Source organism: Hylobates moloch, unplaced genomic scaffold (assembly GCF_009828535.3).
Source record: "Hylobates moloch isolate HMO894 unplaced genomic scaffold, HMol_V3 SCAFFOLD_19, whole genome shotgun sequence".
NCBI lineage: Eukaryota > Metazoa > Chordata > Mammalia > Primates > Hylobatidae > Hylobates > Hylobates moloch.
The window spans coordinates 50,369,178-50,390,091 of NW_026652294.1; the positions used below are offsets into that span (position 1 = coordinate 50,369,178).

The following is a 20,914-nucleotide window of genomic DNA, read 5'->3' on the forward strand; positions in this document are numbered from 1 at the left end:
CAGACAATATGTGACTTGCCCAAGGTCTCACAGCTAAGTGATTTGTGAAGCTAGGATTCAAATCCAGATAATCTGACTCCAGAGCTCTGGCTCTAACTAGTATACGTCTTTCAACCACCAAAAGTACATTTCCATGTTTGGAGACCTTCTGTGTATTCACTATAGCATTTCTGAATACCTAGGACTCCTAATTTACATTCTGCAGCTGAGAATACTGACTGACGGTTCCTAAAGGGCAAGGGTTTTGAACGGCACTCACTAGAAAGTTATCATAAGGGTCAAACCAAGGAAAATTTGGACAGCACTACTAGTCATCACATTACCTTCTACACATTTAATATGTAAAGAGGTACTATTAAAATTGTTGAAAGTCAAACTTCAAGGTAAAATAGGGCTATACTTTGTCTGCATTTGTCTAACTTTTTATCTTAAACAAATTTCAAAGACAAGTTATGAGAATATTACAATAAACTTCTATATACCCTTCACCTAAATTCTCCAATTATTAACATTTTGCAGGGCTATTCAATTTAATCAATCTTTGCTAGAATCAGGAAGTTTGTCAGTCATTGAATAAATGCCTCTTGATCTGATAGAGTATCCTCAAGTAACTTACTGCAGACATCATATTTAATGGTGAAATACTTAAAGTTTTCCCCATGAGATGGAGGATTAGTCAGGAATATCTATTTTTTTGTGTGTGTGTGTGAGACTGAGTCTTGCTCTATCGCCTAGGCTGGAGTGCGGTGGCGCCATCTCGGCTCACTGCAATCTCTGCCTCCCAGGTTTAAGCAATTCTCTTGCCTCAGCCTCCTGAGTAGCTGGGACTACAGGCGTCCGCCACCACGCCCGACTAATTTTTGTATTTTTAGTAGAGACAGGGTTTCACCATGTTGGCCAGGCTGGTCTTGAACTCTTGACCTCAAGTGATCCGCCCGCCTCAGTCTCCCAAAGTGCTGGGATTACAGGTGTGAGCCATCCCACCGTGCCCGGCCAAGGAATATCTTTTATTACCACCTTCCATTCAACAATATACTGAAGGCCCTAGCCAGTACAATGAGGTAAGAAGAAGAAATGAAAGTTAAGAATTGGAAAGAAGGAAAAAAGAAAAAAGAAAGGAAAAAACAGGAATTGAAAATAAATAAAATTACTATTATTAGAAGACATGACTGTGTATATGCAAAATCCAAAATAATCTATAATATCAGAAATAAGTGAATTTAGCAAGGTTTCTAAACAAGTCAATAAATATCAATTGTATCTCTAAATACCAGCAACAAGCAATTAGAAAATACCAATTTAAGCCAGGTGTGGTGGCTCACACCTATAAACCCAGCACTTTGGAAGGCTGAGGCAGGAGGATGGCTTGAGCCCAGGAATGTGAGACCAGCCTGGCCAACATAGCAAGATGCCATCTCTACCAAAAAAACAAAAAAATTAGCTGGGTGTGGCACAAAAAAATGTAAAAATTAGCTGGGTGTGGTGGCATGCACCTGCAGTTCCAGCTACTTGGGAGGTGAGGCGGGAGTATCACTTGAACCCAGGAGGTAGAGGCTGCAGTGAGCTGTAATTGTGCCATTGCACTCCAGCCTGGGAGACAGAGTGAGACTCTGTATCAAAAATAAATAAATAAATAAATCAAGCCATTCATAGAATTTTTTTGCCTTAATCTGTGATATATTTTTATGACTGCTGAAGCATATAAATATCTTCTGTAACACATTTCTAAAATGAGCATTTGCTTTAAAATGAAGGCCTTGTAATTTGCATTTTTTATTGAGGATGTCAACCTGGTCAAAAGCAAAATAAACAAAACACTTGTCACATTAAATAATAATAATAATTTAAAAAAAATTAAAAGTTGGCCAGGCGCGGTGGCTCATGCCTGTAATCCCAGCATTTTGGGAGGCTGAGATGAGCAGATCATGAGGTCAGGAGATTGAGACCGTCCTGGCTAACATGGTGAAACCCCATCTCTACTAAAAATACAAAAAATTAGCCGGGTGTAGTGGTGGGCGCCTCTGGTCCCAGCTACTCGGGAGGCAGAGGCAGGAGAATGGCATGAACCTGGGAGGCGGAGCTTGCAGTGAGCCGAGATCGCGCCATTGCACAGAGCGAGACTGGGCAACAGAGCGAGACTCCGTCTCGAAAAAAAAATAAAAAATTACAAGTAATACAAGAAAAATAAACCCATCTAGCTGGGCGCAGTGGCTCATGCCTGTAATCCCAGCACTTTGGGAGGCCAAGGTGGGTGGATCATGAGGTCAGGAGATCGAGACCATCCTGGCTAACGTAGTGAAACCCTGTCTCTATTAAAAATACAAAAAAAAAATTAGCCGGGTGAGGTGGCGGGCACCTGTAGTCCCAGCTACTCGGGAGGCTGAGGCAGGAGAATGGCGTGAACCCCGGGGGGCGGAGCCTGCAGTGAGCTGAGATCATGCCACTGCACTCCAGCCTGGGCGACAGAGAGACTCCATCTCAAAAAAAAAAAAAAAAAAGAAAAATAAACCCATCTATAGCAGCATCAAAAAGCAAGAAACAAATCTACTGAAAGACTACAAAATCTATAGATAGAAAACCATAAAGTATCACTGAGAGAAATCAAAGACATGAAATGCAAGAATACACCTTCCTCTTGGATTAGAAAATTTAATATTGTAAAGATTCCAAATTGATCTACAAGTTAAATACCAACTCAATCAAAATCCCAGCAGGTTTCTTGGGCATATATTATAATAACAAGCCAATTGTGAAATATAAGTGGAAATGGGCTGGGTGCAGTAGCTCATGCTTATAATCCCAGCACTTTGTGGGGCCAAGGCAGGAGGTTCGCTTGAGCCAGAAGTTTGAGACCACCCTGGTCAACATAGTAAAACCCTGTCTTTACAAAAAAAAAAAAAAAAAAGAAAAAGAAAAAGAAAAACTTAGCCGGGCGTAGTGGTGTGTGCCTGTAGTCCTACTTATTTTGGAGGCTGAGGCACGAGGATCTCTTGAGCCCAGGAGTTCAAGGGTGCAGTGAACTATGATTGTGCCACTACATTCCAGCACGGGTGACAGAGCAAGACCCAGTCTCAATAAATAAATAAATAAATAAATAAATGAAAAAGACATTAAGTGGAAATGTAAAGGGCTAAGAATAAATAATCAAAGACAATATTGAAGAAGAGTCATGGTTGAGGATATATACTATCAGATATTAAGACTTGTTATAAAGGCACAGTAATTAAGACAGTGTAATACTAGTGCGGTTCAACAGGATGAGATCAGAAATAGACTCACATATATATATATATTTGATATACTTTAATTTATTTATTATTATTATTTTTTTGTTGCGGAGTCTTGCACTGTCGTCCCGGCTGGAGTGCAGTGGCACGATCTCGGCTCACTGCAAGCTCTGCCTCCTGGGTTCATGCCATTCTCCTGCCTCAGCCTCCCGAGTAGCTGGGACTACAGGTGCCCACCACCATGCCCGGCTAATTTTTTGTATTCTTAGTAGAGATGGGGTTTTACCAGGATGGTCTCGATCTCCTGACCTCGTGATCCACCTGCCTCAGCCTCCCAAAGTGCTGGGATTACAGGTGTGAGCCACCATGCCTGGTCTATTTTTTTTTTTTTTTTGAGACAGGATTTCACTCTGTCACCAAGAGTATAGTCCAGGCTGGTGATCACGGCTCACTGTAGCCTCAACCTTGCAGGTTCAAGCAATCCTCCCACCTCAAGCTTCCCAAGTAGCTGGGACTATAGGTGTGCACCACCACACCTGGCTAATTTTATTTTATTTTTTGTAGAGATGAGGTTTTGCCAAGTTGCCCAGGCTTATATGTGATTTATGACAGAGGTGGCACTGCAGAGTGCTGGGAAAAGGACAATCTTGGTACTGGTCAAATGGATATTTGCATGGAAAAAAGCTGAATTGTAAACTCTCCTTATCCATACTCAAAAAAATCAGTACAGGTCAACTGTAGATTTAAAATGTGAAAGGTAAAATAATACACTTTCTAGATAGTAACAGAATATTGTCATTGCCTCAGGATAGACAAATTTTTCTAAATAGGACATGAAAAGTGCTTATTAAGAAACTCAAATAAACTGGATAATATTACAATTAAAAATTTCTGTTTATCAAAAGACATCAAGAGTTCTTTAGCTTCTGGGATTAAAAAAAGGCATCAAGAGAGTAAAAAATGAAGGTACAGAGTGCAACAAAGTACTCACAATGTATACATAAAGCCAACAAAGGACTCGTATTCAGAATACGTAAAGAATTCCTACTAATCAATACAAAAAGAGCACAAAAAAATAAGCAAAGGACTTGAACAGGCACTTCAAAAATGAGGCTATCCAATGGCCAGTAACTACAAGAAAGGTGCTTAATCTCTTAAGTCATCAGGAAAATAGAAATTAAAAGCTCAATGACATCTTGTTATACACATCTACAAAATGGCTAAAATTAAAAAGACTGACAATTTCAAGTGCTGACAAAAAAGTACAGCAATGGGAATTATCCTTTGCTGGTGGGAGTGCAATTTGGTACAATCACTTTGGATACTGGCAGAATCTACTAATGCTGAACATACGTAAACCCTATTAATCAGCAATTCTACTTCTGGCTTATATCCAACAGAAATGTACAGAAATATAGAGCAAAGCAAGTTTAAGAATGTTCTGGGCTGGGCGTGGTGGCTCACGCTTGTAATCCCAATGCTTTGGGAGGTCGAGGCAGGTGGATCACCTGAGGTCAGGAGTTTGAGACGAGCCTGGCCAACATGGTGAAACCCCATTTCTACTAAAAATACAAAAATCAGCTGGGTGTGGTGGTGTGCACCTGTAATGGCCAACTACTCTGGAGGCTAAGGCAAGAGAATCGCTTGAACCCAGGAGGCAGAGGTGGCAGTGAGCCAAGATCATGCCATTGCACTCCAGCCTAGGCAACAAGAGCAAAACTCCATCTCAAAAAAAAAAAAAAAGAATTCTTAACAGCTTTATTTGTAATAGTCTAATGGTTAATACAAAGATATCCATTAACAGTATAATGGGTAAATGAATAGTAATACAAAAAAAATCATGCAGGAATAAAAATGAATAAAGCATTGCTACATGCAACAACAGGAGTGAATGTCACAAAAATGTAACGAAAGAAGCCAGACAAAAATAATACAAACTACATGATTTCATCACTTACATAAAGTTCAAAAACTAATCTAAAGAGAAGTTAGGATAGAGTTTCACCTTTATGTAGAGTATAGGAGACAGTTCTGGTAATTATCTTTTCACCTGAGTGCTTGATTACACAACTGTATTCATTTAGTGACGATTCACTGATCTGCACACTTTCAGTCTTCAATATGTATGCTAAACTTCAACGAAAAGTTAACTAAACATTGTTTTAAACCTCTTATCTCTGAGTCAGGAAGTTGGCCAGTCCCTGAATAAGTATGCTGTGTTATGTGATGTTTATATCATGCCCAAAACCACACAGCTCCTGTTTCTCAATATGCTGAAATCACCTGAGTGGTTTATCCTTAAGACAATTCAATTCTTGGTAATGGCATTTCTCTTGCTCTTTGATAACAGTAAAAGACGCAGTGCAGTGCTGAGTGAATGTCTGATGTTTGAAGGGTTGCTCCCTCCCATTAATTTCACAGAGCTCAAGGGCAAGGAGATTAAAAAAGCAGCTGCAACTACTTACTTTTTCCTTTCCAAGGCTGAACACTCCTCATCACACTCCAGCCTTGATAAGCAAATGAAAAAAAATTAAATTCAGAATACAGGCTGTACAGCTCCTATGCAGCAAGAAAAGGAAGTCTCAGTCAACCTGGAAGCACAGCTGACTCTTGCCAAAAAACATTCCCTCAGGCCAGGAATGTTTTTTGTGAGGCCTGTGAGGCCACCTGTTCTTCAGTTTCCATCAGTAACCTTGCCCTAGAAATACCATTTCCCCAGGGACCCCAATCCAGGAATGGCTGGATGAGGTCCCTCTCAAGCACAGGTGGGATGGCCTCTCTGTTATGGGGTCTAGGAGTCCTCCAGTGGCCTCAGAGTGTTCCTTGGCTGCTCAGCCCCAAATGCTCCACAGGTGCCCCTCTTAACAGCCCGATCTCCCTCTCCAGAGACAGCCACCACACTGGGTTCTCTATTCTCATATGGGTTAAGCTAAACACCTATAGGTCTCTGCTTCCTTCGGTTACTGTGAGGCCTGGAAAAGTCTCCTCTAGTCTTGGCCATCTCCTGAGTAGGATTCACTGGGGATGGAGCGGATGTCACAACATCAACTTGTCTATTGAATACTTATTGTGTATGCAAGGCTCTGCTATGAAGGATTGAGATAAATGAATAATCCCTGCCCTCTAATTGAAGTCTAATTGAAGAAAGAAGGCACATATATGTATTTTAAAAATTACCTGGCTTGATGAACTTCCTTTTTGGTAATTAACTTGCCGATCTCCACTGAACCTCCAAGCTGCATGTCTGTTATCTTAGAGGCCATGGAAATTGCAGCTATTCTGAAATATAAAAAAGAAAGGGAAAAAGAGGCATTGCAGTTTCACAAGAACCTCCTTATACTTGGGATACAGAAGACCTCTTTAAAAGCAAATCTAGGCCGGGTGTGGTGGCTCACGCCTGTAATCCCAGCACTTTGGGAAACCGAGGCAGGTGGATCACCTGAGGTCAGGAGTTCATGACCAGCCTGACCAATATGGTGAAGCCCCGTCTCTACTAAAAATATAAAAAATTAGCCAGGCATGGTAGCAGGCGCCTGTGATCCCCGCTACTCAGGAGGCTGAAGCAAGAGAATCTCTCGAACCTGGGAGGTGGAGGTTGCAGTGAGCCAAGATTGCACCATTGCACTCTAGCCTGGGGAACAAGAGTGAAACTCCGTTTCAAAAAAAAGCAAATCTAGCACATGAAAACTGGTGTGGCCTTGGAAGCCCAGCTACTATGAACTACCTACATATTTATGTCTCTTCAATTATATTCAAAGCAGCTACATGGGAAGCGATGAGGTGACTCAATCCCTCAGTATCTCCTAGAGCAACACTTGGCACTTAGTAGGTATTCAAACACAGCCAATCTGATGTGTGCATCCTCTTAAAGTCCTATATCCATGGCACCTCTCCCCATCTAACCAGATATATATATATATATAAAACTATTCATTCTCTAACACCTCCATCTCAGTACTCAGATCCCTATATGGCTACACAGGTCCCAAGACTTCAGGAGGCTGCAGAGATACCTCACAGAACAATTAGAAACCCTCACAGCAGAGGAGCACAGGGCTTAGCCCTGGCTGTGTCAATGACAAATGGTAGGATGTGAAAGCAATTCACCTAACTTCAGGACATCTTTCCTTCTTATCTCACAATGTAATATGACCAAAAGAGAGAAAAAGAGAAAGATGAAGGAGGAAGTGGAGAAATTTCACAGTTATTTTACACAGTAAAGTTAGGGAAGACAAGGTACATAAAGCAGCACTTTTTCTTTGAAGTAGAGAAACCAGATTTTTAAAAATGTATGTAAGAAACTTTCCAGCCAGGTGTGGTGGCTCACGCCTGTGATCCCAGCACTTTGGGAGGCCGAGGTGGGAGACCAGCCTGGGAAACAGGGCAAGACCCCTCTCAATAAAACAAAACAAAACAAAAAAACAAACAGAAAAACCTTTCCAGCTTTTAGAAAAGTTGCAGGGATACTATGATAAACACATGTATCTGTGCAGTGGTGTTTACAACTCACTGATCACAACCAGTTACAGACTTCTTTGTTTCTTCTCCACTCCCACTGCTTCACTTGACTAGCTTTAAAAACAAAACAAAACACATGTATCTGTTTCACCTAGGTCATCAGTTGTTAACATTTACGTAACACTAACCTTTGATAAGTACTAGACGCTTCAGAGCAAATCACCATCTCTTTTCTTCGTCCACATTCACACTGTAGCTCTACCTGAAGTCAGATGAACATGGAACGACTTTTAGCACACTGGAACCATGTGAATAAAGCAGTTTTCACTCTTAAATCCTCTCTTAAACCACAGCAGAGACTAGAGAGTCAGTGGGTGGCCACTCTCCAAGCTGGAAGAAGCTAACCATACATGCAAACTGACACAGTTGTTGACATGCTAGGCAAGAAGTGCCCCGTCCACAATGCCCCCTTTTGGAAACCTTCTCTATTCTTAATCCTGGCTGGAGGGGCAGGCCTAGGATGAAGTTTTTACCATCAGAGACAGACACTTGCCCTAGGCCCAACTGTGGCCTAGCCAACTCCACATCCTCAAGGTGGCCACACTTGATCCTTTAAACCAGGCTAAACCTCCCATTTACCTGCTCTCACAGCACCCTCCACAAGGCTTAAACTACTCCCTCATGACACCACAGCCATAATTAGTTATCTAAGTAATAATCGAGTATCTGTCCTATCAGATTGTGAGGAACCATGGGTCTCTTGTTCACTAATTTATCCCTAGCACCTCATACTGACTTGCACAAAAGACATTTATACATTTATTAAATAAATGGAGTAAACAATCAGTGACTATTAAGAATCTGATCCAAGGGAGACACAGACTGTGGTCCGGTGGCAGTGGGTACCTGCTGAATCAAAAGGCCATACCAAGTTGGGCAGGCAGAAACCTGTATGACTTACTCTCTCTCTAACTCGTGGTTATTTGCAACCAATGACCCCTGATTAAGATGCATGCCCAGGGGCCACTGTAGACAGTTCTGGATTCACTAATGGCCTCAGAACTACAGTCTATGCTCCATCTGTGGCCAGAAATACCCACCTTGGCTTTACAAGCAGTCACAGGGCAGGGTGAGCTGGTATGGCATGGTGCCATACATGGGTGACCACAGTCAGCTCTGGGGGTGGTGCAGGGCTGCTTGCAGGCCTCATCCACAAGACACTCCCCTTTGTGACAGAGTCTCTGACATTTGTGCATCCCACATGGTAGCGTGGCACTGCAGGGTAATCCGCAAGAGATATCAACCAGGTGACAGGGGATGTTGCTCCGAAACTAGGAGAGACAGAAGTAGCCAGATTCTCATCTCCATGTGGGATTTGGGGTGAGTTTTAACTTTCTCTTTAAACATTTCTGAGCTTATAGCAGGGTTGTCTTTTTTTTTCGGATACAGGGTTTCACTCTGTTGCCCAGGCTGGAGTGCAATGGTGTGATTATGACTTTCCTGGGGCTCAGGTGATCCTCCCACCTCAGTCTCCCAAGTAGCTGGGATTGCAGGTGCATGCCACCACACCCGGCTAATTTTTGTATTTTTTTTTTTAAGAGGTGGGGTTTCACCATGTTGCCCAGGCTGGTCTTGAACTCCTGAGTGGAAGCGATCCACCCGCCTAGGCCTCCCAAAGTGCTGAAATTACAGGTGTGAGCCACTGCATCTGGCAATAAGTTTGTATTTATTTATTTTGAGACAAAGTCTCACTCTGTTGCCCAGGCTGGAGTACAGTGGCGCCGATCTCAGGGCTCACTGCAACCTCCGCCTCCAGGGTTCAAGTGATTCTCTAGCCTCAGCCTCCTGAGTAGTGGGGTTACAGGGGTGTACCACCACGACCAGCTAATTTTTGTATTTTTAGTAGAGACGGGGTTTCGCCATGTTGGCCAGATGGCTGGTCTTGAACTCCTGACTTCAAGCGATTCACTTGCCTTGGCCTCCCAAAGTGCTGGGATTACAGGCGTGAACCACTACACTCAGCTCAGTTTTTAAAATAAGGATTATTATTATTTTAATTTTTAGAGACAGGGTCTCACTATGTTGCCTAAGCTGGACTTGAACTTCTGGGCTCAAGTGAGCCTCCTGTCTTAGTCTTCTGATTAACTGGGACTATAGGTACATGCCACTGCAACCAGCTTAAAAGCTGTATTTTTAAAAAAGCTCTATTTATCTGAAAAAAATCAGTTTGATTTTCAAAGTCTGAAAGGTTAGTTTGAGATGAAGAAAACAAACCTTAACTTTATTTAATAATCCCTGTTATGACTTGAAAGGATTTGTAGCAGAAGCCAAAAATGTAATCTGGGACATAAACTTTCCAAAGTGACAACAAATGTTAACTAGATAACTAGGGAGTGCTTGAAAATGCTATGACTAACTGGGAGGGGCAGATGATCTTTTCCCTCCTTTCTGAACTGCTAAAGCAGTCAACAGACTAATTCTTATAGATGAGGGGTGGAGAGCAACCTTAGCCCAGGGTTCTGAGACTGATGTCAGGGCCATTTTTTTGTTTTATTTTGCTTTTTTTTTTGAGATGGAGTCTCGCTCTGTCACCCAGGGTGGAGTGCGGTGGCACGATCTCGGCTCACTGCAACCTCCACCTCCTGGGTTCAAGCGATTCTCCCACCTCAGCCTCCCAAGTAGCTGGGACTATAGGTGTGTGCCACCATGCCCAGCTAATTTTTGTATTTTTAGTAGAGACAGGGTTTCACTATGTTGGCCAGGCTGGTCTTGAACTGCTGACCTCAGGTGATCCACTTGCCTCAGTCTATCAAAATGTTGGGATTACAGGCGTGAGCCACCATGCCCGGCCTGTTTTGCTTTTTTTGAGGCAGAATCTTGCTCTGTTGCCCAGGCTGGAGGGCAGTGGCACGATCGTGGCTCACTGCAGCCTTGAACTCCTGGGTTCAAGTGATCCTCCTGCCTTAGCCTTCCAAGTAGCTGGGAGTACAGGCATGCCACTAAACCTGGATAATTTTTGTATTATTTGTAGAGTCAGGATCCCACTAGGTTGCCCAGGCTAGAAGGCTGTTTTCTGTAATAAAATACTTAAACTCTCCTCATGTCTCCCAACTCATGGTCTCCACAGGTTCAGGCAGTCCTGTCCTTTAAAAAATTAAGAGACAACAGGGCATGGAACCCCCAATTCATTTTTTTTTCTTGAAAAATGGCCTGTTTCCAGGCTTCCTCACCATAGGAAAAAGCTGCTGAAATTTTACGCTCATAGGACCAAAGGCTAGTCTTATATATTCACTTAAATTCTTTCATGAACCCCCAAAATGAGGGATATACTTCTACTGCAGTGACACACAACTTCTCCCCTTGAAGAGACCTCCAACATCTAGGACGTATATATTTCCCATCACACTGGACTCCATATTTTAGTAGAATGTAGTTCTCAATCATTAAACACTTACCCATTCTACTACCAGGGCAATGGGGATAATTCTTGCCCATGCTCTGCCCTGTCATCCTCTCCATATTACTTTCTTCTCACTATCCTTTAGGATATTAATTCTTCCAGAACACCTGGAGAGCCCTTCCATTCTCCTTAGCCCTCTGTATTTCCCGGGTTACTGCTATTGTCTGTTTTCATGCCTGCCTCCCGACCCAAAGTGAAGGCTTCATAAGGGCAAGGGTTAGTCTCGTTCACTTTCAAATCACCCAAACCTAGCCTGTTACCTAGCACATAGTAGGTACTCATACTTGATATCTGTTGAATGAAGTCTTAATAAGCCATCAATACAAAGATAACACATTGATGTTTTAGAATGGATAAACTGGAAAAGGTGAGACATATAGAAAAGAATAAATACCAAGGACTTGAGAACCACCCACAGGAAATCAGTGGAGGAATATACGTCCATGAAGATAAAAGAATATGGCATGTTGTTATAGATGTCAAGAGAGTTTCATGAAATGTTGGCCAATACGTCATGATGCAAAAAAAGCAGGTTACAAAAACACCATCTTTTTTTTTTTTTTTGGTATAGGACAGTTGGAATGTAGAAAACAGTATCATCTTAACCAGAGCAAGGAAAAATGTGTACCACATGTCTGGTGGTTTATATGCCAGAATGTTAGAGTATTTCTTTCTCAGTAGCAGAATTAAATCTTCTCAACTGTACAATAAATATACATTTTTTATTGGACTTCACTTTATTGCATTTCATAGATATCACATTTTTTACAAATTGAAACTTTGTGGCAACCCTGTGTCCAGCAAGTCTATCTGTTCCACTTTTCCAACAGCACATGCTCATTTCGCGTCAGCATCACATTTTGGTAATTCTCGCAACATCTCAGACTTTTTCATTATTGTGTCTGTTATGGTGACCTGCAATCAGTGATTTTTTTTTCTTTTTTCTTATTTCAATAGTTCTTGGGGAACAGATGGTGTTTGGTTACATGAATAAGTTCCTTAGTAGTGATTTTTTAGATTTTGGTGCACCCATCACCCGAGGAGTGTACATTGTACCCAATGTGTAGTTTTTAAAATTTTTTTTTTTTTTCAAGACGGAGTCTTGCTCTGTTGCCCAGGCTGGAGTGCAGTGGTGCAATCTTGGCTCACTGCAACGTCCACCTCCCGAGTTCAAGCAATTCTCCTGCCTCAGCCTCCCAAGTAGCTGGGATTATAGGGATGCCCACCAGGCCCGGCTAATTATTTTAGTAGAGATGGGGTCTCACCATGTTGGCCAGGTTGGTCTCGAACTCCTGACCTCGTAATCTGCCTGCCTCGGCCTCCCAAAGTGCTGGGATTATAGGCATGAGCCACTGTGCTCGGCCCCAGTGTGTAGTTTTTTATCCCTCACCCGCCTCCCATCCTTTCCCCAGAGTCCCCAGAGTCCATTGTATCATTCTCATGCCTTTGCGTCCTCATAGCTTAGCTCCCACTTATAATTGAGAACATATACGATGTTTAGTTTTCCATTCCTGAGTTACTTCACTTAGAATAATGGTCTCCAAATCCATCCAGGTTGCTGTGAATGCCATTATTTCGTTCCCGGCTGAGTAGTATTCCATGGTACGTATATATACACCACAATTTCTTTATCCACTTGTTGACTGATGGGCAGTTGGGCTGGTTCCACATTTTTGCAACTGTGAATTGTGCTGCTATAAACATGCGTGTGCAGGTATCTTTTTCGTATAATGACTTCTTTTCTTCTGGGTAGACGCCCAGTAGTGGGACTGCTGGATCAAACGGTAAATCTACTTTTAGTTCTTTAAGGAATCTCCACAGTTTTCCACAGTGGTTGTACTAGTTTACATTCCCACCAGCAGTGTAAAAGTGTTCCCTTTTCACCACATCCACGCCAACATCTATTTTTTTTTATTATTGCCATTCTTGCAGGAATAAGGAGGTTATTAAAAAAAAATTTGGTGTTTTAAAGTAAAATGATTGGAACAGACAACAGATCATTGGTTTTCAGGGGTTGGAAGTAGGGGACATTGAGTATACAGAGGCATGAAGGATGTTTGGGGGTGACTGAACTGTTCTACATCTTGATTGTGGTAGTGGTTTGATGGTATGTATGCTTTTGTACTCATGGATCTGTATAACAAAAAGGGTAAATTCTGTTGTATGCAAATTATATCTTCAGAAAAAATTTTTAAGCAACGGAAAGCTTCTACTTCTGAGTGTATTTACTTTGACAAACGATGAGACTAACAATTCTTAAGTAATAAAATCATGAACCTCTGCCTGAAACAATGAGCACTTGAGAGAGAAAACTTACCTCATGCTTGCCCATGCACCACTTCTGAGTTAGGAAAGTGCAAGGGGGACACTTCTCCTCACTATGACAAGAATGATATACTGCAGAAAGAGAAAGGTAACTTTAGGAATACTTTCTAAATAAAGCCATGTAAACCATTATACATCATGTAAGTGGCATACGGCATGAAACTTTTAAATTCAGAAACTGGGAGTACTTTTGAAAAACGGTCACAGGAAAGTAAAAAGTACCTTGCTTTATGTTAAAGTGTTGAGTGAGAAAACGAAACCCAATCAAGGCAGAAGAGACATGCCAAAACAGAAGCAGAGGAGGCAGCTTTCCCATCTCATCTCTTGCAGCACAGCCATATGGTCCATCCAATTCTACTACGTCATTCTTTTGGCCCTACTTTAACAGCAACTGCTCACTTCTGCTCAGATATCTTTGCTATTAATTCCATTTAAAATGTTTCTGCTGACTCCTTCCAATTTCATTACTGCCTATAAGGGGAGGTTCATCAAAACTCACCTCCTACAACGAACCTTTCCTTGGCTGACCACACTCTAGCCTGAGCTCCCTCACACTTCCTGGTGTCTCAGTTCCTATGCAGATGGGTTGCTGCCACATTATTTAGCCCATCTTCATGTGAAGGGTGGTTGTATCATGTGTACTGAACTACCGTCCTCCTCCTCTCAGGGAGAACGTAAGAACCTGAAGGTCACAGGGTATTTTTCTCTTCCTCTGAAGTTCCCTCTGTGTCTGACACCATGTTAGAAATACAATAAACACTTAAGAAAATGGAAATGAATGGGGAACAAAATAGGCTAAAACAACACAATTCACAAATGGTGAAGTTCTTACTATGGACCTTGCCCAGCAGGATTTGGACTTCACCTGCAGGTAAGCGTAAAGGAGGGAATGGGTGGGGACTGGCCTGGGCATGTACTTCATGCTGGTATGAATGCCAGAGGAGGGGCTTATAAACTACGCTGGGAGGGCTATCCTAAGATCCCCAAGGAAGGAGGGAACATTCCACTTAATGAAGAATTTGTTAAGTTCTGTTTTACTCCATTAACTTAAAAAATCAAGAGCTGGTTTTCTAGTTTTAAGTCTGAATCATATTGCCAGACTAACTGTGGGTATCAAATCTGGTCCCCTGAATTACTTCAGGTTTGCCTCTGGTATTTGGTAAAATGAAATGATGGGCCCGGTATGGTGCTAGAGAAAAGCCAGCAACTAGACTTGACAGATGCGGAAATTGAGTGATGTCAAATGGTTGTTGGCCTGGTATCTAAGCAGTTTATCAGAGAAAAACTGGAAACACTAAAATGTCCAGCAGCACAAGGCTGACTGAATAAGTTATGGCCGATCCATGTAACAGGACACTCAATTGCCATTAAAAATTTATATTGTAAAAAAATACTGACAAGGGGACAGATTAAAAATACAATAATAAGAGTGGAAAAAAAGCTAGTTAAAAGCATTAAGTTCAGTAGGATCCCACTTTTATGTTGGGGAAAAAATGCAAACATATATATTTGCACATGGCAAAAGACCCTGAGAAATACATATAAGGTATAATTCTTAGGAGGTGACATATAATAGATTATTTAATTCAAACTTTTGACTTTATCTTTTTTTTTTTTTTTTGAGACAGAGTCTCACTCTGTCACCCAGGCTGGAGTGCAGTGGCACAATCTTGGCTCACTGCAACCTCTGCCTCCCGGATTCAAGCAATTCTCCTGCCTCAGCCTCCCGAGTAGCTGAGATTATAGGTGCCCGCCCCAATGCCTGGCTAACTTTTGTATTTTTAGTAGAGACAGGGTTTCACCATGTTGGCCAGAGTGGTCTCGAACTCCTGACTTCAAGTGACCCGCCCACCTTGGCCTCCCAAAGTGCTAGGATTACAGGCATGAGCCACTGTGCCTGGCCTCTATTTTCTTTTTTGAAACAGAGTCTTGGTCTGTCGCCAGGATGGAGTGCAGTGGTGCGATCTCAGCTTACTGCAACCTCTGCCTCCCGGGTTCAAGTGATTCTCCTGCCTCAGCCTCCCGAGTAGCTGGGACTACAGGCGTGCACCACCATGCCCAGGTAATTTTTGTATTTTTAGTAGAGATGGGGTTTCACCATGTTGGGCAGGATGGTCTCAATCTTTTGACCTCATGATCTGCCCCTCCTTGGTCTCCCAAAGTGCTGGGATTACAGGCGTGAGCCACTGAGCCTGGCCTTGGACTCTATTTTCTTAATTTTAATACAATAAATATATATTGCTTCTATAACAACAAAAAAATCACTTTTAATTTTGTAAATGCTAAATTTCAAAATATGCACCAAAGTGGAGACCACAAAGAAAGAAAAGTTCCTGAGACATAAGATCAGCTGGGGTGTCTTCCAACATTTTTAGGTGTGTTTGACATCCCTAGAGTAAACCAATGGAGGGCACTGTGATTCTAAGCTATGGCCCAGATCGCAGACTCACCTTCAGAGAAGCAGCCCCTGAGCCGGGAGCAAGGGGCAGCCATCACAGCATGACTTTAGAGCAGCAAAGACAGTTACACAGTAGGATCCTAAATGACACGGTGTGAGCAGGCTGAAGTGTGAAGACAAGTTGGTACTCACCTGGATGGTCACATTCATGGATTCTAGCGCAGGTTTGGGTACATTCAGGGGGCCTAGTACCACACGGAACTGGAGGGTAAATCACTGATGCACCACAATGGCAGGTTAATTCATCAAAACCTGGTGGAGCAGCAGGTAAAACAAAAGAATCCTTTCTGAGTTTGGGATGTGCACGTACATATTCACACACACACACACACACACACACACACGCACACACATTTTTGCTTGTATTTTTAGAGGAGAATTTTTGGGGGGTGCTTTTTTCAAAAGAGGTTTTTATTTTATTAAACTTTTATTTTATTAAAGCTAAGCTGGTGAAAAAGGCACACACACATATGAAGTTTCATTTATTACTATGACCCTGACAACTTCCCAATACTTTTCCCAACATATTTCTAGACTGGAGATTATATTAATGACTGAGTTTTTAATATTATAATAGGAAATTTATCAACATTTCAAAGATCACATAACTCAGTGAAGAATTATTTTCCAAATGATCAACGTGCGCTGTTATAAAATCATGCACGGGTAAAAAGATCCCTTCAAAGTACAAGAAAGTCCAATAAATTTTTGTGACAGAGAACAAAAACACTGAGTCAAGTCCTTTCTGAAATGAGGTTGAATTTTGGTGTAATTTCAAAGAATATCAATAATTATGTGAAAACATCTTTAAAATACTCTTCCCTTCTCCTGTGTAAGGCTATCTGTGTAAGGCTGGATTTTTTTCATTTGCCTCAACTATATCACGACAGATTGGATGCAGAAGTAGACATAAGAATGCAGCTATCTTCTATTAAACCAAGTATCCACTATTCTATTTTTTTGAAAAGTTATTTAAAAAAATTTTTGTGATTACATGCAATGAGTATATTATTATTCTTAAATATACTAATCAATTATTTTTTAAATTTCTCAGTTTTAATTTCTAATATGGTAGATAAAGATTAATACAACTCACATAAAAATAACTCTTTAGGATACTTTTTAGTAATGTAAATGAGCCCTACAACCAAAAAGTTTGCAAACTGCTGCTAATAATATAGAGAAAGAAGATTGTTGAGAACAGAACCTAGGTCAGTAACATATATGAGGCAGGTACCAGAGAAGGAATCTATTAACGAACTAGGCCCCATCTCAGGATTGCTGCTCATATCCCAAGTTTTACACATTCAGGGACTACAACACAGCATTAGAAGTAACTTTAAAAAAAGTCTCAACATATTGGAAATACGAAGGCTTAGTTCAAGAATCCATACGATTCTAAGTCAATCTCTCAAAGTATATTATGTTTGAATTTCTAAAAAACTCTTCTAATAAACTATACAGTAAAGACACTCACTGGCTTGCCAGCATGTCTGGCAGTTTCCACGATGACAAGGTTCTTCACACCTATGAAGGCCACAACGGAGTTTCCTCCCACAAATCAAAGGACACTTGTGCTCCTTATCCTGGGAAAAGAGATTTATATTTGTTCATAAAATGGTCTTCATTTTGTATTTTCCATAAATAACAACAAGATTAATAAAAACAAAGCTCTACACATTTATGGATAAAATGATGTCTGGAAATACCTTCAAAATAGCCACAGAAGGGAGAGTAGGTGGGGATGAAGATAAAACAAAATTTGTCATGAGGTGATCAATACTGAAACTGGATGTTGTGCATATGGGATTCTCTATACTAGTCTCTCTGCTTCTGCATATATTTGATATATACATATATATTTTTTGAGATGGAGTCTCACTCTGTCGCCCAGGCTGGAGTGCAGTGGCACAATCTTGGCTCACTGCAAGCTCCGCCTCCCAGGTTCACACCATTCTCCTGCCTCAGCCTCCTGAGTAGCTGGGACTACAGGCGCCTGCCACCAAGCCTGGCTAATTTTTTTGTATTTTTAGTAGAGACGAGGTTTCACTGTGTTAGCCAGGATGGTCTCGATCTCCTGACCTCATGATCTGCCTGCCTTGGCCTCCCAAAGTGCTGGGGATGCAGGCATGAGCCACTTTGAAATTTTTAAAAAATGTATTTTATTTTTACATTGTGTGTGTGTATGTGTGAGAGAGAGACAGGGACTCACTCTGTTGCCCAGGCTGGAATGCAGTGGTGTGATCTTGGCTCACTGCAACCTCCACCTCCTGGGTTCAAGCAATTCTCCTACCTCAGCCTCCTGAGTAGCTGGGAGTACAAGTGCCCACAACGTCCAGGTAAGTTTTGTATTTCTAGTAGAGACAGGGTTTCACCATGTTGGCCAGGCTGGTCTGGAACTCCTGACCTCAAGTGATCTGCCTGCCTTGGCTTCCCAAAGTGCTGGGATTATAGGCATGAGCCACCACGTCCAGCCTTATTTTTACATTTAAATCTATTTATTTATTTAGAGACCGGGTTATGAAACTGGCTTTTTTTTTTTTTTTTTTTTTTTTTTCTGTTGCCAGGTGAGTGCAGTGGGAATCATGGTCATGGTCTGCCTCCGGTTCACACCTTCTCAGCTAGGACTACAGGTGCCCGCCACCACGCCCAGCTAATTTTTTGTATTTTTTAGTAGAGACGGGGTTTCACCGTGGTCTCGATCTCCTGACCTCGTGATCCGCCCGCCTTGGCCTCCCAAAGTGCTGGGATTACAAGTGTGAGCCACCGTGCTCGGCCGAAACTGGCTAATTTTTGTATTTTTGGTAGAGATGGGGTTTTACCATGTTGCCAAGGCTGGCCTTGAATTCCTTGGATCAAGCAAGATCCACCCACCTCGGCCTCCAAAAGTGGAATTACAGGTGTGAGCCACCATGCCTGGTTGCAAATTTTTTTATAATAAGAGGAAGTCTTTAAGCCTTCTAACACTTGCACAATTCATCACTCTTCACTTAAATATATAAATTTAAAAAATAATTATGTTTGTTACATACACACACACACACACGTACTACCTTGCTATTGGTACTGTGTTATCTTGTTTATGTATATATACACTGATACAGTTTGGCTGTGTCTCCACCCAAATCTTATCTTGAATTCCCACATGTTGTAGGAAGGACCTGGTAGGAGTTAACTAAATCATGGTGGGGGAGGTCTTTCCCTTGCTGTTCTCATGATAGTGAATAAGTCTCATGAGATCTAATGGCTTTATAAGGCTGAGTTTCCCTGCACAAGCTCGCTCTCTCTGCCTGCTGCCATCCACGTTAAGACGTGACTTGCTCCTCCTTGCCTCCCACCATGATTGTGAGGCCTCCCCAGCCACTTCGAACTGTAAGTCCATTAAAACTCTTTCTTTTGTAACTTGCCCAGTCTCGGATATGTCTTTATCAGCAGTGTGAAAACAGACTAATACAGTAAACTGGTATCAGTAGAGTGGGGCGCTGCTGAAAAGATACCCGAAAATGTGGAAGTGACTTTGGAACTGGGTAGCAGGCACATGTTGGAACAGTCTGGAGGGCTCAGAAGAAGACAGGAGAATGTGGGAAAGTTTGGAACTTCCTAGAGACTTGCTGAATGGCTTTGCCCAAAATGCTGATAATGATATGGACAATAATGTCCAGGCAGAGGTGGTCTCAGATGGAGATAAGGACCCTGTTGGGAACTGGAGCAAAGGTGACTCTTGTTGTTTATTAAAGAGAGTGGCAACATTTTGCCCCTGCCCTAGAGATCTGTGGAACTTTGAACTTGAGAAAGATGATTGAGGGTATCTGGTGGAAGAAATTTCTAAGTAGCAAAGCATTCAAGAGGTGACTTGGGTGCTGTTAAAGGCATTCAGTTTTAAAAGGGAAACAGACATAAAAGTTTGGAAAATTTGCAGCCTGACAATGTGACAGAAAAGAAAATCCTATTTTCTGAGAAGAAACTCAAGCTGGCTGCAGAAATTTGCTAAGTAACGAGGAGCCAAATGTAAAACACCAAGACAATGGGGAAAATGTCTCCAGAGCACATCAGAGGTCTTCATGGCAGCCCCTTCCATGACAGGCCTGGAGGCCCAGGAGGAAAAAATGGTTTTGGGGGCCGGCTCCAGGGTCCCCCTGCTGTATGCAGCCTCGGGACTTGGTGCCCTGCATCCCAGCCACTCCAGCTGCAGCTGAAAGGGGCCAACACAGAGCTTGGGCCATGGCTTCAGAGTGCAGGCACCAAGCCTTGGCAGCTTCCATGTGGTGCTGAGCCTGTGGGTGCATAGAGATCAATAACTGAGGTTGGAAACCTCTGCCTAGGTTTCAGAAGATGTATGGAAATGCCTGGATGTCCAGGCAGAAGTTTGCTGCAGGGGTGGGGCTCTCGTGGAGAACCTCTGCTAGGGCAGTACAGAAGGGAAATGTGGGGTTGCAGTCCCCACACAGAGTCCCTACTGGGGCACCACCCAGTAGAGCTGTGAGAAGAGGGCCACTGTCCTCCAGACCCCAGAATGGGAGATCCACTGACAGCTTGCACTGTGTGCCTGGAAAAGCCACAGACACTCAATGACAGCCTGTGAAAGCAGCTGGTAGGGGGGCTGTACACTGCAAAGCCACATGGGCGGAGCTGTCCAAGACCATGGGAACCCACTTCTTGCATCAGCGTGACCTAGATGCGAGACATGGAGTCAAAGAAGAGCATTTTGTAGCTTTAAGATTTGACTGCCCCACCGAATTTCGGACTTGCATGGGGCCTGTAGCCCCTTTGTTTTGGCCAACTTCTCCCATTTGGAATGGCTGTATATACCCAATGCCTGTACCCCCATTGGACCTAGGAAGTAACTAATTTGTTTTTGAATTTACAGGCTCATAGGCAAAGCGACTTGCCTTGTCTTGGATGAGACTTTGGACTATAGACTTTTGAGTTAATGCTGAAATGAGTTAAGACTTTGGGGGACTGTTGGAAAGGCATGATTGGTTTTGA

The 20,914-nt window shown here is 42.3% G+C and overlaps 1 protein-coding gene across 11 annotated transcripts in view; it reads right to left on the reverse strand.

Moving 5' to 3' along the window:
• NFX1 (nuclear transcription factor, X-box binding 1) overlaps nucleotides 1-20,914 on the reverse strand; it is an 88,739-nt gene that overhangs the window by 19,107 nt on the left and 48,718 nt on the right. For 10 of the 11 annotated variants that reach the window (XR_009210982.1, XR_009210980.1, XR_009210978.1 and 7 more), the window contains exons 13-19: nucleotides 17,406-17,514; nucleotides 16,061-16,180; nucleotides 13,463-13,542; nucleotides 8,786-9,016; nucleotides 7,874-7,947; nucleotides 6,405-6,506; nucleotides 5,693-5,734 (exon numbers count right to left, since the gene is read on the reverse strand). Coding sequence is in view for 4 of the 11 variants with exons in the window: in XM_058431078.1 (XP_058287061.1) it covers nucleotides 5,693-5,734; nucleotides 6,405-6,506; nucleotides 7,874-7,947; nucleotides 8,786-9,016; nucleotides 13,463-13,542; nucleotides 16,061-16,180; nucleotides 17,406-17,514 (758 nt within the window). In the remaining 7 variants the exon portion in view is untranslated. Of the gene's footprint in view, nucleotides 1-5,692; nucleotides 5,735-6,404; nucleotides 6,507-7,873; nucleotides 7,948-8,785; nucleotides 9,017-11,772; nucleotides 12,918-13,462; nucleotides 13,543-16,060; nucleotides 16,181-17,405; nucleotides 17,515-20,914 lie in introns of those variants that run through there. The other variant, XM_032138774.2, reaches the window with a different exon arrangement.